This window comes from Serinus canaria, chromosome 15 (genome assembly GCF_022539315.1).
Source record: "Serinus canaria isolate serCan28SL12 chromosome 15, serCan2020, whole genome shotgun sequence".
Taxonomy (NCBI): Eukaryota; Metazoa; Chordata; class Aves; order Passeriformes; family Fringillidae; genus Serinus; species Serinus canaria.
The window spans coordinates 2,725,042-2,742,314 of NC_066329.1; the positions used below are offsets into that span (position 1 = coordinate 2,725,042).

At 43.1% G+C, this 17,273-nt stretch overlaps 1 protein-coding gene across 1 annotated transcript; it reads right to left on the bottom strand.

Annotated features, from left to right (window-relative positions):
• Positions 1-791: 791 nt before the first annotated feature.
• On the bottom strand, positions 792-16,408 carry UPB1 (beta-ureidopropionase 1). Its single transcript, XM_009092251.4, has 10 exons — positions 16,235-16,408; positions 15,428-15,599; positions 13,890-13,977; positions 13,129-13,223; positions 12,721-12,882; positions 9,617-9,786; positions 7,084-7,165; positions 6,231-6,273; positions 5,346-5,500; positions 792-1,984 (listed from the first exon to the last, which is right to left on the bottom strand). The coding sequence occupies exons 1-10, from the start codon at positions 16,333-16,335 to the stop codon at positions 1,901-1,903; spliced, it is 1,152 nt and encodes a 383-aa protein (XP_009090499.1). The 5' UTR covers positions 16,336-16,408; the 3' UTR covers positions 792-1,900.
• Between the last annotated feature and the right edge of the window lie 865 nt (positions 16,409-17,273).

Below are 17,273 nucleotides of genomic sequence, written 5' to 3' on the forward strand. Positions count from 1 at the left end.
GTAAATAACCAGAAGACTCCTGATCTGAGAATTTTTATGTCCAGGGTCAAAATCGTGATGTTTGATTGAGAGAGTGTATTAGCTCTGTTAATAATTAACAGCTATGGAAGCTACAGGCTGTTAGAGTACCTCCTTAACCCATGCATTTTCAGGTAGTTCATTCAATACCATTAAACTGCCACAGGATTTATCTTAGAGCAGGCTTGATTAGTTGAATAAAAACAATTCTTACAAAGGCTTGTAATTGGCATTCAGCATCTCACTGTTTCCATTACCAAGAGTGAATCCTGGGTGTATAGAAAACATGAACTCAGTGGCAGGCTTAGTGTTCTGAAGTGCACACACAGGTGTAACAATATTGACAGGTAAGTGCTGGGTACCCAGGGTTTAAATGCTTCAACAGAACTGAAAGATAAACGAAGCTAAGCTAGTGCAGACAAGAGGAGAGGTCCACTACAACAGGATCTCATACAGCTGCCAAATGGAAGATGGCTGTGAGACATGAAAACACAAGGAAGAAGCAAAAGCCAAGTGAAAAGACTGAGTATGTGACTCAAATTCAACTGAAAAAGCAGCTCACTGCACAAGCATCCAGAACACCTCCATTTCCTGAAACTTTGTTTCCTATTACAAGATTTGTCCTATTACAGAACACTCTGAAAATGTTCTGTTGCTTTGTTTCTGTCAGGATGTCAATAGCAAAGGAAGGGGATTTTACATGCAGGGATTTTATACATAAATATATTTTTATTTGTAATTAAGCCATTCTCAATAAAGGTTAAGCTCACAAATAACCTGGTAACAACGTAGCAAGTGCCTTTATTAACAAGTTTATTAGAAATAACATTTTTGAAAATCTGAAATTGTAAGTTAGTAAAACAAAAACAAGAGTTCAAATATTTATTACTATTACTAGCTAGAAATTCATAGTTGCTGGGCTGTAAATAGTATTCAGTCTGCATTGCCTGAACACTCGTTGCCATCACCCAAATCATATGAAGCAAAATTTCAGAATACTACCTAAGAACACTAAATACTCTATTAAAATTTCATTACTACCTAAGAGTAGCAAATGTATCATAACTACCTTTAATCCAGAGCTGGTTTGTGTACTTTGCAGCCACCACATATCCTACTGGAGTGCAGCCCCAGGGAAGGAGTTTTCCTTAACCATCCTGAGCTTTCTGTTCACAGTCAAAAGCATGCAACTGGCCCAGCCTTGCCTGTGCACTGGCCAGGGTCTCTATTTCTGCTTCCCTTCAGGGCACTGAGCTTCAGTAGATACCAAAGCATCTCTTTGAGCACGACTTCTGCACCTAGAAGGGGCCCAGCAAAGACACTGCTCCAGCCGTGCTTGTGTAAAAGGCAACAGAACCAAAGCAGTCCTGCTTTACAGCACCCACAGCAACTAGGATGTCTGGTACATTACTTAGCTATAACTGAACTGCATCAAGTAGTTTGTAAGCAGAAAAGGCAAACAACCCAGATGAAAACAATTTCTGCCTCATTTCTCCCTAAATTATGCATTTGGGCAGAGGGTAAAAACCAGAAAGCAGAAACAGATGGACAATGCAAAGCTTACATAAAAATTTTCATGTCCTCTGAATTCATCCCATCAACTATATCACAGTAACACTCTATGTGTATTTACTCTAGAAAAACACTGGATGTGTTTCTAGCTAGGAACAACTTTAGACTCAGTAGAGTAAATGACAAACACTTAAGAAGCCATTTAAAATTCTTTTACATAACACAGTTCTAACTCCTATTATTTAAAAGTGGTTACAGGAAAATAAACTGACAACATTAAAACAGCAACTTGTGATTCACAGTAAAGCTATAATCCAACAGTAACTTTGAATTTGTCTGGTAACATTTGAGTGTAATGAGATGCTCTCTCTTACTCTTTGATGATATTGGGTATAAAGAAAGGCTGGATTGCTTCAGCGAGCTTTTCTGCATACATTTCATATCTACCAGTCATCTGGAAAAGAAAAATCACAGCTTCAGTTCTTTCAAGTAAGCTACAAAAGTACTTCAGTAGAAAATATTTATATCCACTGGCTGGTTCTTTCTATGACAATATATAATTTAATTGTCCCAAACATCAAAACCCTAATTCTCTCAAAATCAAGATCTCCAGTGCCTTAGCACAAACTTTTTTTAATAAAAGAACTTCTTTTTATAAAAACTTTTTTTTTTAATGAAAGAACTCATATGATGTTGCCTAGGACGTATTTCTATCCAAAAAAGAAGTGTAATTCCACCCTGAAAAGTCCAACTTATAAATGAACACCTTGTTTTGCAGCTCTCCTTCAGTGACAGTCATCTCCACTAACTTACTACTTATTATAGGTATTCTGGATAGCTGAAAGCTGAATCTGAAAGGTGGACTTGCTTTCTTATGCATCAACAATTTTTTAAGTTATGTCAATGAAGGCAGAGGAGTGTCTCTGTAATTAGGGCTCCATGTCATGTCCTTGACAATTAAAGAACCCTGCTGCCAGCAGTAAGTTTGCATATATGCCACTGACACCATCAGGGTTACTCTTACTTCACCCATTAATAATACAAAATATCAGTGGTTTGGGCAACAGAGCAAGTGCTGGAAGTGCTGCTGCACCTGATGCAGTGCCATTGTCCTCTTCTGAGTGCACAACCCACAACATTGGTTTTGAGAGAGGAAAATTACATCTTTATTTAATTTAACTTCTTTGCTGCTCTAAGTTTAGCAAAGACATTCTACAGAATGTCCCTTTCAGACATCACTGGGTGCAAACTGCAGATACCAGAGCAGGTTAATGAGGTTCCTACTCGCTTTGTAAAGGTTTTCTGCAGGGGGTAAGAAAACCTGTGACCACGCTTCCTCATTCCCCTCAGCAAGAACCACCTCTGTCTTGGCCACAGCTGAGAGGAAAAGGAAACAGCTCTCCCCTGTCACATAAACAAAACCACAGCTGTGCCTTAAGTGCCAAAACTCAACAAAAGCACTCCACACCATCAACATGAGATAAAGGTGCTGAAAGCACAGGAGTTGAAAACAAAAAATACACAATTCTACACCAATCAGCCAAAGGGCAGTGTTTTGCTTTTACTGTTTGTTTTTCCTAATCAATACAATTGCTTTTGTCCAGATAGCCCTCCTAAGCTGGTAGGAGCAATGCTCCTGACACACCAAGCCTCTGCTCTGCAGTAAGGGCCTCAGACTCGTGGCAAAGCAAAACTAAATGCGTGCCTGACTTGAAAAGCTAAGAATCTTTCAGCACAACTTAATTCCATTATGGCAACAACCACATGCCTACCACAGGCATCTGTAAAATAACAAATGCAATTCTGTTCCAGAAGATGACCTGAAATTACTTCTTGGTTTTAGTCCCTATGTATGGATGAGCAATATTAGCAAAGAAATTGAGCTATAGATAAGAAATTACTATTTTTTAATTAGAAAGCTTATTTAGCATTTCAAATCCACAGAGACTTTTCAGTTTTATGTCAAGCTGACATCAAAACATCTTGAATATTGCACCATACTGTAATGAACAACAGGCAAATAAAGCAGCTCTATAAAATAAATGTCTGCTTGCAGTAGCATGATGTTCAAAAACTCCTTGCAAGTGATTATTTTAAATACCAGGTGATCACTGAAGAACCTACATGTATTGTACAGCTGCTAGCCAGGAGTTCTGGTCTGTTTTGTTAGGATTCAAATCATTCTGATCTTAAGTGTGACTATGAAAAACTTCTAGTCTTTAGCAGTACTGAGAACTGGAACAAAAGACCTGTCTCCACAGAAGCAAACAAGATGTTTTCTTCATCAACAAAGCCTATTTCCAGAGTTGCCACTTTTTTTTTCTTTTTTTGTTCCAACAGGATCTTTGTGTGGCCTGTTGTAAACTTTATCAGAATAAAAAAGGAGAGTTGTTTATTTAAAAAAAATAATCTGCTCACTCCACTAAATCAGTATATAACATAGCACCCTACACAGCTTGTACTGGCACAACTGAAGGGTCAGCAAGCTGCTGTGCTGAAGTAGCCATTTCTTCAACCAGCACTGCTGCTGGACAAATTAAATCCAATTATGCCCTCTGGAAAGACGAACCAAATTAGCTTTACCTCAGAATACAAAAAAAAATATAGTAATAAATAAGGTTTGTTAAAGCCATATGGAGTGGCTTGCAGCTATCTTAATCTGATTTAGATAAATTCAAATGTGTGTTAAGATGCTTCAGAGATGAATATATACAGTACACAGTTCTTGCTCTGTAGTTTCAACATATTCACAAATTCAGGAAGTTAACGTTGCAAGAATTTTGCCTTCAGAAATTTCTCAAGCTTGTGGGTTTGGGTTTTCACTAAATTTCACCAAAACTGACAATTAAGGCCTTTAAGAAGATATACCATGGTGGACAGATCCAATGAGCCGGGCTCAGCTCAGCAACAAATGGCTGCATTCACTGCATAAGGAAAGCAAAACTCTTCCTCAGCAATCCTCAGAGCTGCTGGCAATCCACATTAAGGTCCTGAGGCTACGGTTTTCATCTGAAAGCTACTGGACTAGTTCCCCTGAATTTAGCTACTCCTTTTCCAAATCTATTTATGCTTTTGGCTTCCATAACATCCTGTTAAATTGCTTCAACAATTTAAGTTCTGAATTGCTTAAAAAAAAAAAAAAAAAGGCTGCCTTTTAACTATTGTAACATCATAGAATTGTGGAAACCCAGGGCACTGGGAATATTTCTCAGTCTGCTCTGGGGTGCCCTGACCCCCAGGGCAGCACTGACTTTGACCCTCATTCATGGAGAAAGTTTCCCAGACTTCAAGATAGACTGGAATCCACAAAAGTGTGAAATAGATTATAGAGTAGTGTAGGTGTGTCACTTGGTGAGAAATTGAGATTTTGGGATTTTTAGTGTGTTGTGGATGGAAGCAAGATGGAGGGCACAGGGTGTTGTCCTGGGTTTCTTCTTCACGCTTTTTCTTCCTTCTTCTTCTTGGGTTTGGGTGGCATTTTGTAATTGGGCAGAAAAGTCTGCATTGGGGGCTCTTTGGGATCAGTTATTGGGTTAAAAGGGAAAATAATCCAGGTGTCAGCTCTTAATTGGACAGTTTAGGCTTAAAAGACCTTGTAGCAAGAGATTGTTGGCCATTTTGTGCCTTCTAATGAAAAGCTGCTGAACTCACAGCAGTGAGACTGTTACTGATAAGAAACAATAAACACCTGAATCCAAACATGAACTACCATCTCAAGTGCCTTCAATCCAGACCCAGGGAAACTGACAACCACAAAGAATCATTATCAAAGCTTGTTTGTTCTAATACTGTATTTCCTTTATAGTCAGGCTTACCTTAAAATTCCATTTGTCACTGACTTGCCTGCAGAGGTTTAGGTCCATCTCTACCACGAGCAGCCCATCCTGAGTGCGGGAGAGTCCCGGGGTCCTGCTGCCATCTGGAGCAGCCACGTAACTCGAGCCATAGAAATGGCCCAGCTCGTGGTGTGCTTAGAGAGATTTTTAAAAAGCATGTATTGTTATCTGCAAATAGGTTTATAACTTAACATGCAGTGTCCCACTAAACCTGACTTCATTTCCTGGGGACTCACTGTTCTTTAGGTAAGATAATAATCTCGAAGAGTCACAGCATGATGCTAAAATAACTGCAGTTTTAGCCAGTTCTAATTTTCATGCACACTACACCATGAAGTAATCAGCAAAATCTTCCTGCATTGCCTTTCAAATAATGTACCATTATTGCTTTCCCATTATTTTTTTTAAGTCTCTGGACGAAAGGCTTTGCTTTCATTGCTTTTTACTTTGCATTTAAATGAATTCTAATTATCAAATCACACATTTTCAAAACAGCTGACAGAGATACACCCATTCTATTTTCAATAAAAGGTCAGAGGCGAAAACACTGGGATTTGAGGCACAGAAAAGATGTTATTTCATATTGCACAACTCTTGAGTTGTGCCAAAAATCAATCACATTTGTTGTACTACTAAGCCATGGATTCCACTGACCTTTCTCATGCAGCTGCTAAAAGCGCTTAGCTCCAAAACTGGCTAAAAAGGGCTCAGGCACACTCTGGATGGAGCCACAAGCAGCCACAGTTTTCACAGCACAAATTACTGTGTTTCAACATATAAGCACATACAGGAAAATCTCATACTCCTCACTGATCCTTCTCTTTAACTTCCTTAACTGATACTGTATGTGATTTCTGAACATACCTTTTCCACCATCTCCAGAAGTAAAGGCGTTCTTGTAGTATTCCTGTGAAATAAGAGTAATCCATAGGTGGCAGTACAATTCCATTTCACTCAAGGAATTCTTGCTAGTCTATCATATTTTGGGAGTTTATATAAATCTACAAGTATTTTTTTCTGGCACACAATCAGCACTGTCTAAAGGGAGTCATCAGAGGGGCCTAGTTTCTGTGATAGATAGCATAGAACACAAGGTCTTTTTGTATCACTGCCTGTTGTTCAGACACTTCAGGGAACATGCCTTGTATCCGTTTCACAAGTTTAAAGAGGCAAAAGAGGAGATGTTTAACCAAACTGATCTTTTCGGATCACAAAAAAAGGCAAACATATTCACAAAGCAGCAAAGACAATTCTGGATTTTTGCAGGGAATCTAATTTTAAAAATATACACATAGTGTAACTGGACTAGTCTGAAGGTAAGAATGACCTATTGCATGCATTATTCAATTTCATTGTACAATTTTACAGTCCAGAAAGAGATAGTAGCTCTACAACAGCCACAAGCTGTGTATCGCTGACTTGAGTATATACGAATTTTTCACTCATTTTGGCTAAAAGAATAGTGATTTCACCAGAGAAACTGGGGGAGTTAGCAAAAGTCTGGGTGCCTATTACAAAGATTGAATTCAAGAACAGGAAACCAAAAATAGGCTGCCAGCAATAGAGGCAGCTCTCAATCTCTTCATCACTGTACATCTTCAACTCACATCATAAACCCTAGGACAGTGGTTACCCAGCAGGGGAGCCCATGCTGCCTTGAACAAACCCATGCTCAAGGCCTTAACGATGGAATGAATGAGGCAAGGAAGATACGAACCGTTCCAACTCTGTTGATGGGGCACGTGAAGCAGTGATTGGCTATGGCAGCGTTTCTGGCTTCAATCGGCCACAGCGCCTCGCTGCAACACACACAGGAGGGGTGATCATTAACTGCACACACAGGGGAGGTGTTCACTTACTGCACAAAAACAGCAGAGGTGCTCACTCACTGCACACACACGGCAGAGGCGCTCACTCACTGCACACACACGGCAGAGGCGCTCACTCACTGCACACACACAGAGCAGAGGCGCTCACTCACTGCACACACACAGAGCAGAGGCGCTCACTCACTGCACACACACAGCAGAGGCGCTCACTCACTGCACAAAACGGCAGAGGTGCTCACTCTCTGCACACACACGGCAGAGGTGCTCACTCACTGCACACACAGAGCAGAGGCGCTCACTCACTGCACACACACGGAGCAGAGGCGCTCACTCACTGCACACACACGGAGCAGAGGCGCTCACTCACTGCACACACACGGAGCAGAGGCGCTCACTCACTGCACACACAGAGCAGAGGCGCTCACTCACTGCACACACACAGCAGAGGCGCTCACTCACTGCACGCACACAGAGCAGAGGCGCTCACTCACTGCACGCACACAGAGCAGAGGCGCTCACTCACTGCACACACACAGAGCAGAGGCGCTCACTCACTGCACACACACAGAGCAGAGGCGCTCACTCACTGCACACACAGAGCAGAGGCGCTCACTCACTGCACACACACGGAGCAGAGGCGCTCACTCACTGCACACACACGGAGCAGAGGCGCTCACTCACTGCACACACACGGAGCAGAGGCGCTCACTCACTGCACACACACGGAGCAGAGGCGCTCACTCACTGCACACACACAGAGCAGAGGCGCTCACTCACTGCACGCACACAGAGCAGAGGCGCTCACTCACTGCACACACAGAGCAGAGGCGCTCACTCACTGCACACACACAGAGCAGAGGCGCTCACTCACTGCACACACACAGAGCAGAGGCGCTCACTCACTGCACACACACAGAGCAGAGGCGCTCACTCACTGCACACACACGGCAGAGGCGCTCACTCACTGCACACACACGGCAGAGGCGCTCACTCACTGCACACACACGGCAGAGGCGCTCACTCACTGCACACACACGGCAGAGGCGCTCACTCACTGCACACACACAGAGCAGAGGCGCTCACTCACTGCACGCACACAGAGCAGAGGCGCTCACTCACTGCACGCACACGGCAGAGGCGCTCACTCACTGCACACACACAGAGCAGAGGCGCTCACTCACTGCACACACACAGCAGAGGCGCTCACTCACTGCACACACACAGAGCAGAGGCGCTCACTCACTGCACGCACACAGAGCAGAGGCGCTCACTCACTGCACGCACACAGAGCAGAGGCGCTCACTCACTGCACGCACACAGAGCAGAGGCGCTCACTCACTGCACGCACACAGAGCAGAGGCGCTCACTCACTGCACGCACACAGAGCAGAGGCGCTCACTCACTGCACACACAGAGCAGAGGCGCTCACTCACTGCACGCACACAGAGCAGAGGCGCTCACTCACTGCACGCACACAGAGCAGAGGCGCTCACTCACTGCACGCACACAGAGCAGAGGCGCTCACTCACTGCACGCCCACAGAGCAGAGGCGCTCACTCACTGCACGCCCACAGAGCAGAGGCGCTCACTCACTGCACGCCCACAGAGCAGAGGCGCTCACTCACTGCACGCACACAGAGCAGAGGCGCTCACTCACTGCACGCACACAGAGCAGAGGCGCTCACTCACTGCACGCACACAGAGCAGAGGCGCTCACTCACTGCACGCACACAGAGCAGAGGCGCTCACTCACTGCACACACAGAGCAGAGGCGCTCACTCACTGCGCACTCCAGTGCTAAATCTACACTCTCACTGCCTCACACTGCATGTTTTCTGTCCAAGAAGCCACAGTTAGCTTTTAAGAAATCAAGTCACTCAGCTGCAATTACTGTTAATCTGCACAAGATTAATCTCAAGGGACAGTTTGCACTGGTCCAGTCTGTTTCAAGAGGCCTGATAATCATAAAGTTGCCAACAGTTTAAAAGAAAATTCCGAGAAAAGGATATCTCAGCTTGGTTCTGAAAACTGCAATTTCATACCATTCTCCTTAGGTGGACAATGCAAGCTAGTAAAATAAGCCTGAACACAACCATTACCTATGGTATAGCAAAGATATTAAATAAAAAAATCTAAATAAACACTCAGTTTTCAGAGCAGCAGCTGGATGGTGGTGAATGCTGTCTCAAAGACAGGAGAGCTGCTGATGCCCAATAAAGTTCTCGAAGAGAATCAGTTACTGGGACGAGACTGGAAGCCCAAAATTCCTGGTGGAGGAGAATGTAGGCTCCTTTTTGAAGGCAAAACAAGGAGACCACACTTCCAAGACCTCAGCAAGGTGCCTTTTAGGCCCCAGTGAGGGGCTCAAAGGTTTAGTTAACCCAGAAAGGAAGCAATGGCACAGATCAGTTTGTATTTTACCTGAGTGCCCCAATGGTGGCTGAAGGGTTAAAGATGATCTCTGCTCCATTCATGCTATACATGAGCCAGTTCAGAGGGTGGTGGCGTCCATAGCAGATGTTCACAGCAATTGTCCCAAACTGTGTCTGAAACACTGGGTGTCCTGTATTTCCTTCCATATAGTAAGTAGACTACAAACAAACAAAAGAAAAAACAAAGGAAAAAGTCCAATCAACCAACAAAACCCACAAAGGCAGACATCTTAAAAAAGTGCAAAGAATTACCTCTAACTAAAAAAGCTTTTTAATCTGTAGATGGAAGGCTGAGGATAATATGATGAGATTTACAAAATCACTTAGGCAGTAGAAAAGATGGATACAGAAATGCCAAGGCAGCAGCAGGAGTGTGTATTCACTGAAATTACATTCTTATACCTGCTTTCAAGCAATGAACTTCTTTTATGAGCAGGCAGTGCACTTCCAAAATGTGCTGCTTTCTGAAAGTACCATGACCAGGCTCAGACAAGGACAAAGACAGGGATAAAGACCCACAGATAAGGAGACAAGACATGCCACCCAACATTCCTTATACAATACTGAGGATCCCAAGGGAGCACAGAAGCTGCAGTGGCCAGGCTGACTCCTGACAGTATCCTTTGGTGCTGATCTGAGACAAAAGAGCTGGGGACACAATCCACCATCCTGACCCAACAGGATATGTCTCTCATCACAGAAGGAAGGTGTGCTGTAAAGCAGACCCCTCTTTATTGAAATGATCTACTCCTTGTAACCACCACTGCCATTGGTCCTGAAGGAAGTGGAAACACCTGAGGCCTAAAGCAAGCAGGTAGAGCTGGGGAACAAACCTGAGCCTCCTTTAAGTGTGGGCCAGTGGCATGGCAGATACAGGGGGTCACCTTCTGAAACCAAGGGCTACAGGTTCAGAATGTCCAATAAAATAATCATCTCATGTTTCTTGTTTATTATCAGTTCTCATGAAATTGCACAGTCCCTTGGGCAGTGATTTGATCTCCTTTCATGTCTGTAGACAGCAGACTGCATGGTGGGTCCCCACACAAGTCTTTTTCAAAACAATCCAGCTGAATGAATATATTTCCATTTTTTCTCCTGTTCTCAGTTTCTTTTCTTACAACAGCAGAAGAAAAACAAGAATGCTGTTGCTTCAGGGAATTCATCAGTTCCTATTTCTTTAATTCACACCAGAGGTCACAATCCTCTCCACAGCAATAAAGTGTGATGTCTCAAGAAGGATTGATTTTTGTTTATAAGGCCTCCCACACACGGCTGAATAGGCCACAGACCAACCTCTCTGCCCTTTCTATTTAGTTCTTACTGATTCAATGGGCACGATTTTAACAAGGCTCCTTTCCCATCTGCCCTACAGAGACAATCCACAAGAAATAATTTCAAATTCGATATTTCCTTGAGGTTTAACTTTGTTGATAAAGAAAACAACATTAAAGTAACAGAGATTAATAGAATCCCTTCCTGTAGCCTGGGTGGTTTCTGAAGTTGCTTTATCAGAATTGTTCAGCTCAGAAGAGTGGACTTAATGCTTCGCTAACAAAGCCAGCTGAAGACAGTGCTGTCTTGGGTAAGCACTACTTGATTCTGTAACAAGTAGATACAAAGAAGAAATGCCAGATCATTCCAGTATATCTGGAAGCTATAAACAGATAGTTTTGTAGTAATTCTGGCATTTAGGATTTTAAGAACTAACTTCTTTTAGCAACTATGCAAAATGCTTCGTGCAACTCTATTTATACTTCACATGAGAAAGTAAAAATACTTTCTTTTTTTAGGTGTCTCTCATTACAGTTTCATAGCTGGAAACAATGAGTTTCTTGGAATTTGTTGATTCTCCACTAAACACTGTCAGGAAAACTGAAAGACATAATATTTTAGCACAAGCAACAGGAATTGATTTTTTGTTGGATTACATAAAGAACAAATAAAAAATGTAGAAAGTAACCAATGGATTTGTTAGTTACTACTTTTGCTAGCTTAAGGACAGACCTGATAAAATAATATTAAATATCAGAATAAGTGTTAAAAATACAAGGTAAGAGTGGTGACTGACGGGCTGTGCCAGAAATTCATTGTGTAGAACTCTATTAACAGCCTCCTCTGGAGAAACTCAAACCAGCCTGATCAGGACTGGGAGCAAGGTCAAAACTTCCAGAGGTATTTGAACACCAAGTTTTGAGACCCAAAAGAACATTTTACATTAATAAAAAAAAGCACTTTAGGTTCTGAAGCCTCAGTTTGATGACAGGAGCAGTCATACAGGGAACAAAAGCTACTGCAGGTATAGAGCAGCCTCCAGTGCTTAGCAGAAATGCCTCTGATAATTACTCGCTTTAGCTGACAAGGAGAGATTTAGTTAGGTAAGACAATGTATTTTTAGACTTCAGTTAATTTTTAATCCTGATCTTTCTGCTCGTGATAATTGTTTGGATGGATAAACACATTTCAGATCTACCAGTCACTGCCTTTACTGCCAGTTCAGTTTCTGATTCTGGAGGATGGCCCAAAACCTGCTGGGGACTTCAGCTGCAATAATGCCATTAGTAAACAGAAGATGCCATAAACCAGCTATTCAGACAGAGGCACAATGAATTAAGGGATTCTGCTCGAATAAGCACAAGCAAAAGAGCTGTCATTTCCAAGACAACCTCACAGAGAAACAGAGAAAGGCTGTAAGTAATGTTCATGCTTGAACCATGAAACAATTGCCCTGCAAATTAAAGTAAGTTCAATGTGCACATGACAAAACTAGCCAAGCCAATCATGCACAACAAACATAACACAGCTGTAACTTAAACAATCCTTTAAAGGGTACCTGAGACTTTTGAAGTTTCACTGGGTCAAGGAGGAGTATTTAACAAGAGTCAATGTTATTTTTCCTTTAAGACTCATCATTCTCACAAAAATTAGTCCTTCTTGATAAATTAATTATCACTTCATCTCAGAAAAACTGATTTGACAGTAAGTGAACCCCATTTTCTAGAAACACATTGCATTTCCGGCCACAACACATGCTGGCACAAAAAAAAGCTCCAAGGTAAGACAATATAACTTGATTGTCACAGCACTGCACCTTACCTCATTGAAATCTCCAACCCTTGGAATGTGATTTTTCCTACTTTTGCCAAGGAGTGTTCCAGAATTAGAAATGACCACTGCAGTATTCCACAGAATTCCACCATGCAGTTCATCTCGCTCCAGGATTGGAGACACCACAACCATATTGTACTTCTTTGCAAGCTGCACAAATGAACACAGTTCCTGTGTTAAACACCAGCCTGCAGCACCCCAGAATGACAGACACCACAGCCAGGAAACAGTTAATTAAAAGAAAAGGTAAAACAGCATTACATGTTAACTAGAAATGTTAGATAACACAGGTACGAGTCAGAAATGCAGCAAATTCTGCTGCCAGTTGACTGATATATTGTCTTTTCCTTCAAATGATGTCAGTTGGTCTTTTTTTTTGCTTGCTTGGTTTTTTACCTCTTGACAGAACTTTGTTGTTGGCCCATCCTCTGCTGACTCAGCAAATTCAGTCCAAGGAAGTTTCTCTCTTGTACAAAAAGCAAAGGGCATGGCTGGAAAACACCAAAGCAAGGTAAAATGTACAAAATTGTTCATGTCACTCAAGAAACACATGATGTTTGCATGACTACAGATAAAAAAAATAAACAATTAATGATTCAACTGTTTTCCTTTAACTGTTAAAGGCAAAAGCTATTTAAAAATATTTTTAGCCAGGGCAAGGAGTTTTGAGCTCACACAGGGCAAACCAGAAGAGAATGGATGCATTTAGTGAAGTCTCAGCGGGGTAAAAAGACAATATACCCCAGTCACTGGTGTAACTGTGAACAACCTGCTTCCACAAACACTTCATGGGTTTTCACTTGCCCATGAAAGTGAAGGGGTTTGCTTCTATTAAGCCTCAAACATCCCATGTTAATTAAAAGCGGATTTTTAAATATTAATACCTGTCTAGAAAAAAAACCCCAAAATTTTAGGAGAAATAAAAATGAGGAAAGGATCATAAAGGATGCCATGAAGGAGCTCCAAATGGCAATCTTCAATACAACAGACCCCTCATATCTCTTCCATACAGTCCTGCTACCTCAGACTCTTTGGTTTTTCCTTTAGGAAGCAAACCACTACAGTCAAAGATTTCTACTGTTCATTAACAGGACAGCTGTTAAAATGGAGGGCACTTGACATCCGAGAGCCCAGAGGGAACCACGGCAAATACTCACTCCAAGCCTCCTGGAAACACACAATGTTGACCCCACACATTGCAGCCACTCCCACCATCTCCTCGATGCGTCTGTGCAGAGCAGCCACCTGATGGTGAGAAATGTCACACCGTTAAAAAAGCCACATGCTCTAACTCACCTGTGTGTCAGCTGCCTGGTTTTACACCCTTTGCTCACACTGAGTTTATCCAGCTCTGTACTCAGTGCCATTGCTTTCAGGGGGAGTAACTCGAGGGATCATTCCTGAACACTGGTAATAGAGTCAGATATAGACTTTTAAAAGTATTTGGATGCTGAAAATAGAGAAATTATTCCAATGGGATTCTAATTCCATGGTTGCAACATTTATATAGCTGGAAACTCACTGCTGCCTGACTTGCAAAATGCTGAAACTCTAAATAGAACCAACAAAAACTGTAATTTTGCTGCTCATTGTAAACAACCTACAGGATGTTAAGCCCTCTGTCCTAACAGCTGGGTAATTATTACCAAGAAAGATGATCAAAGTATTTATTAATTAGTTTTCCAGAGTATTCTATGTAAAGATGAGCATAGGTGTAGTACTTTGCATTACTACTTTCAGGCTTCAAAAAAAAATTAAGACAAGACTGCAGTTTTGTCTATGTCTATGAAATCAAAAACTGTACATTGATTTACAGAAACAGTTAACTAGTTATTCATAAAGTAAAATCATTAATACAGCTGATATATAGTACTTTATTCAGCAGCCCTTATGAAGAATCCCCAAACTTGATCTGTTCACTGAATTAATGACTTGCATCTGTGATACGTAATCTTTCCAAAACTACTTCAGAAATGTTCTGTCCTGTCACTGTACAAAACTACTACTCCAGGAGAGTTTATAAATGCAGTACTTTCTTTTCCTTTTTTAAAGCTACACTCAGGAGACTATTTCTATACAGATTTGTCACTTCTGTGCTGCTGTGTCCAAGATGTTAAGAGATGATGGTTTCAGAATAATTAATGTTGGAATAGACCTCTAAGATCATCAACCAAGTCCAGCCATTAACCCAGCACTGCCAAGTCACCACTAAACCATGTTATCTTGTAATAAGATTTCACTCACTGCTGAACAAAGAATAATGAACACAGCTTTATTAATCTGTTTCCTCTAATGGATTTTCCTGTAATGGAACATTTCTCAATTAAAACAAGAACTCCACCTGTGGTTTCCTCTGGTTGCCATCCCTTTTGATTTTGTGTAAATGATTTTGTGTTTCATTTTAGAGGCAGAGGATTTTCATGTATAAAATGAGCTACTAATATTTACCTTTGGAAAAACTGCAAGCAGGTTGAACGTGCTAGGTAAATACAAGAGATGTTTCTGAGAAACAGTGAAACTAAATGTGCCACTCAAATTTCTTACAGCATGCTCTACTGCAGTAGTGATGGGTCCTGTACTGCCAGACACTTATTAGACATTTCATGGTAAATTCCTAAAATCAACAACTGAACTGTGTTATGTCTCAATCCAGCAGAAGAGGAGGTAGAAACAGCCCCAGTCCCAGTTTGTGTACCTGGACTGCCACTGCTGTATCTGTGGGAAGAGGAATTTTATTCTGTATCAGTCCCACTCGAACAATACGTGGCCTTCTCAATTGCTCCAAAGCAGCTTCAAATCCATAGCCCTGTAGTTCAAAATCTCTTTCCTGAGCTGCTGACAGGGCAGCAGTTGGCAAATCAAGTTTTCTGGATTGAACAGGAAATAAAGACATTTCAAGATGAGATGCTCTCTTCTGTTCTGAATGCAATGGACCAAGAGGATAAAAATTCTGCCTTACCCTGCAGAGACACCCAAGCTGCCATGCCCCATGTCACCCATCAGCCAGGGCACAGGCAGAGCCCAGCTCCCGTGCTGATTCCCTCTTGTTCACCTCACGTCACCCATCACCGCCCTCCGCCCTCCTGTCATTCCCAGATATTAACACCTTGCCTCAGAAGTCAAGGGGCACACACACAAACTTCCACCTGCCATACCTGGATTACAAACACTTTCCCTCCCATGTCTTTACCTCAAGTTTAATCCCTACTCTTCAGGCTCCATCGCCCCGATATCACTATTCCCGTCATGTCTTCCATTCCTGTCCGTCATCTCCTCACACTGCCCTGCTCCCCACACCCGGATCACCTCCAAAAAACCCCAGTCACCTCACTGCAGCACCACAAGCCCTACTTTGTCTTTCTCCCCTCAGCTCAGCCCCGTGTCTTGCACACCCGCCCTCACACGGCCTCCTTCCCCTCACGCCCGGGCCGGGCATCCCCGCGGAGCCCGGCGAGGGACGGAAACCCGCAGAGCGGGGGGCGAGCCCGTCCTGGTGGCGCACCTGGCCTCGCCCCCATAGAGGATCCGCTTCACCTCGGCGAGTTCCCCGGGCGGGATGTGCCGCTCCAGGCACAAGTCCAGCGACTCCAGCTCTGTCGCCATGGCGGAGCCCGAGCGCGCGCAGCCCCTCAGGCGTTCGTTGGCCCCTGCACTTTGCCCCGGGCGGCCCCGTCGGTCACGCGCCGCTCCCCTCACGGGTTTTGGCGGGACGGGGCCGCGCGGGGCCCTCAGGGACGGGGGGAGGGGAGGGGCCGCCATTGCCGGAGTCTGCCCGCCTCGGGGGCGAGTGCGGCCACAAACGGGCAGGGAGAGCTCAGGACTCGTAAGTGCTCGTGGTGGAAAAGAACCACAAAGTCACTTGGAGTGGAAATACGTTATGTTGGTCCCTAACCTACTATATGAGCACAGTGTAGAAAGAGAGAAAAAGGGGGGGGGGGGGGGGAAGAGGAAAGAAGGAAAAAGAAGGAAGGAAAGGGGAGGTAGGGAAAGGAAAAAGATCACCAGCCCTGTTTCCATCGGTCCAGCCGATGGGATGTTGAGGGAATGGGGCCATTCCTGCCTGCTTGCCACTTCTGGACCAACTTTTGTGCTTCAGACATAACTCATCTAAAAGCAGAACATCTTTAGGAGCTTTTTCTGGTGATACCTGTCCAACAAAGAGGCTTGGAAATAAGTTATAAAAAGGCAGTGGTTCTCAGAGATATGTGTGTGTCCGCTGAATTTGCAGTAAAACTCTGAACAGGAGCCAGTAATAATTAACTTTGAGTCTAACATGGATTTTTGAAGCCCATTATAATTGGAAATCCATCCCAAAACCAGACTTAATGTCAGATAAAGGATTGAACCAATTAAGCCTTGATCTGGGACAAAATAAAAGTGCACCAAATAAAGGCCATTTCCTCTGCAGGTCCAAGGCAGACACCCTGTTTAAAGCAGTTTTTCCCACTGAACCACTGGCCATGCCTTCTGCTTCAAAACACACAGAAATTCACAACATAGCAACCGGGTTTCTCGTTGGAGTGGAACACGAAGTCCAGGGA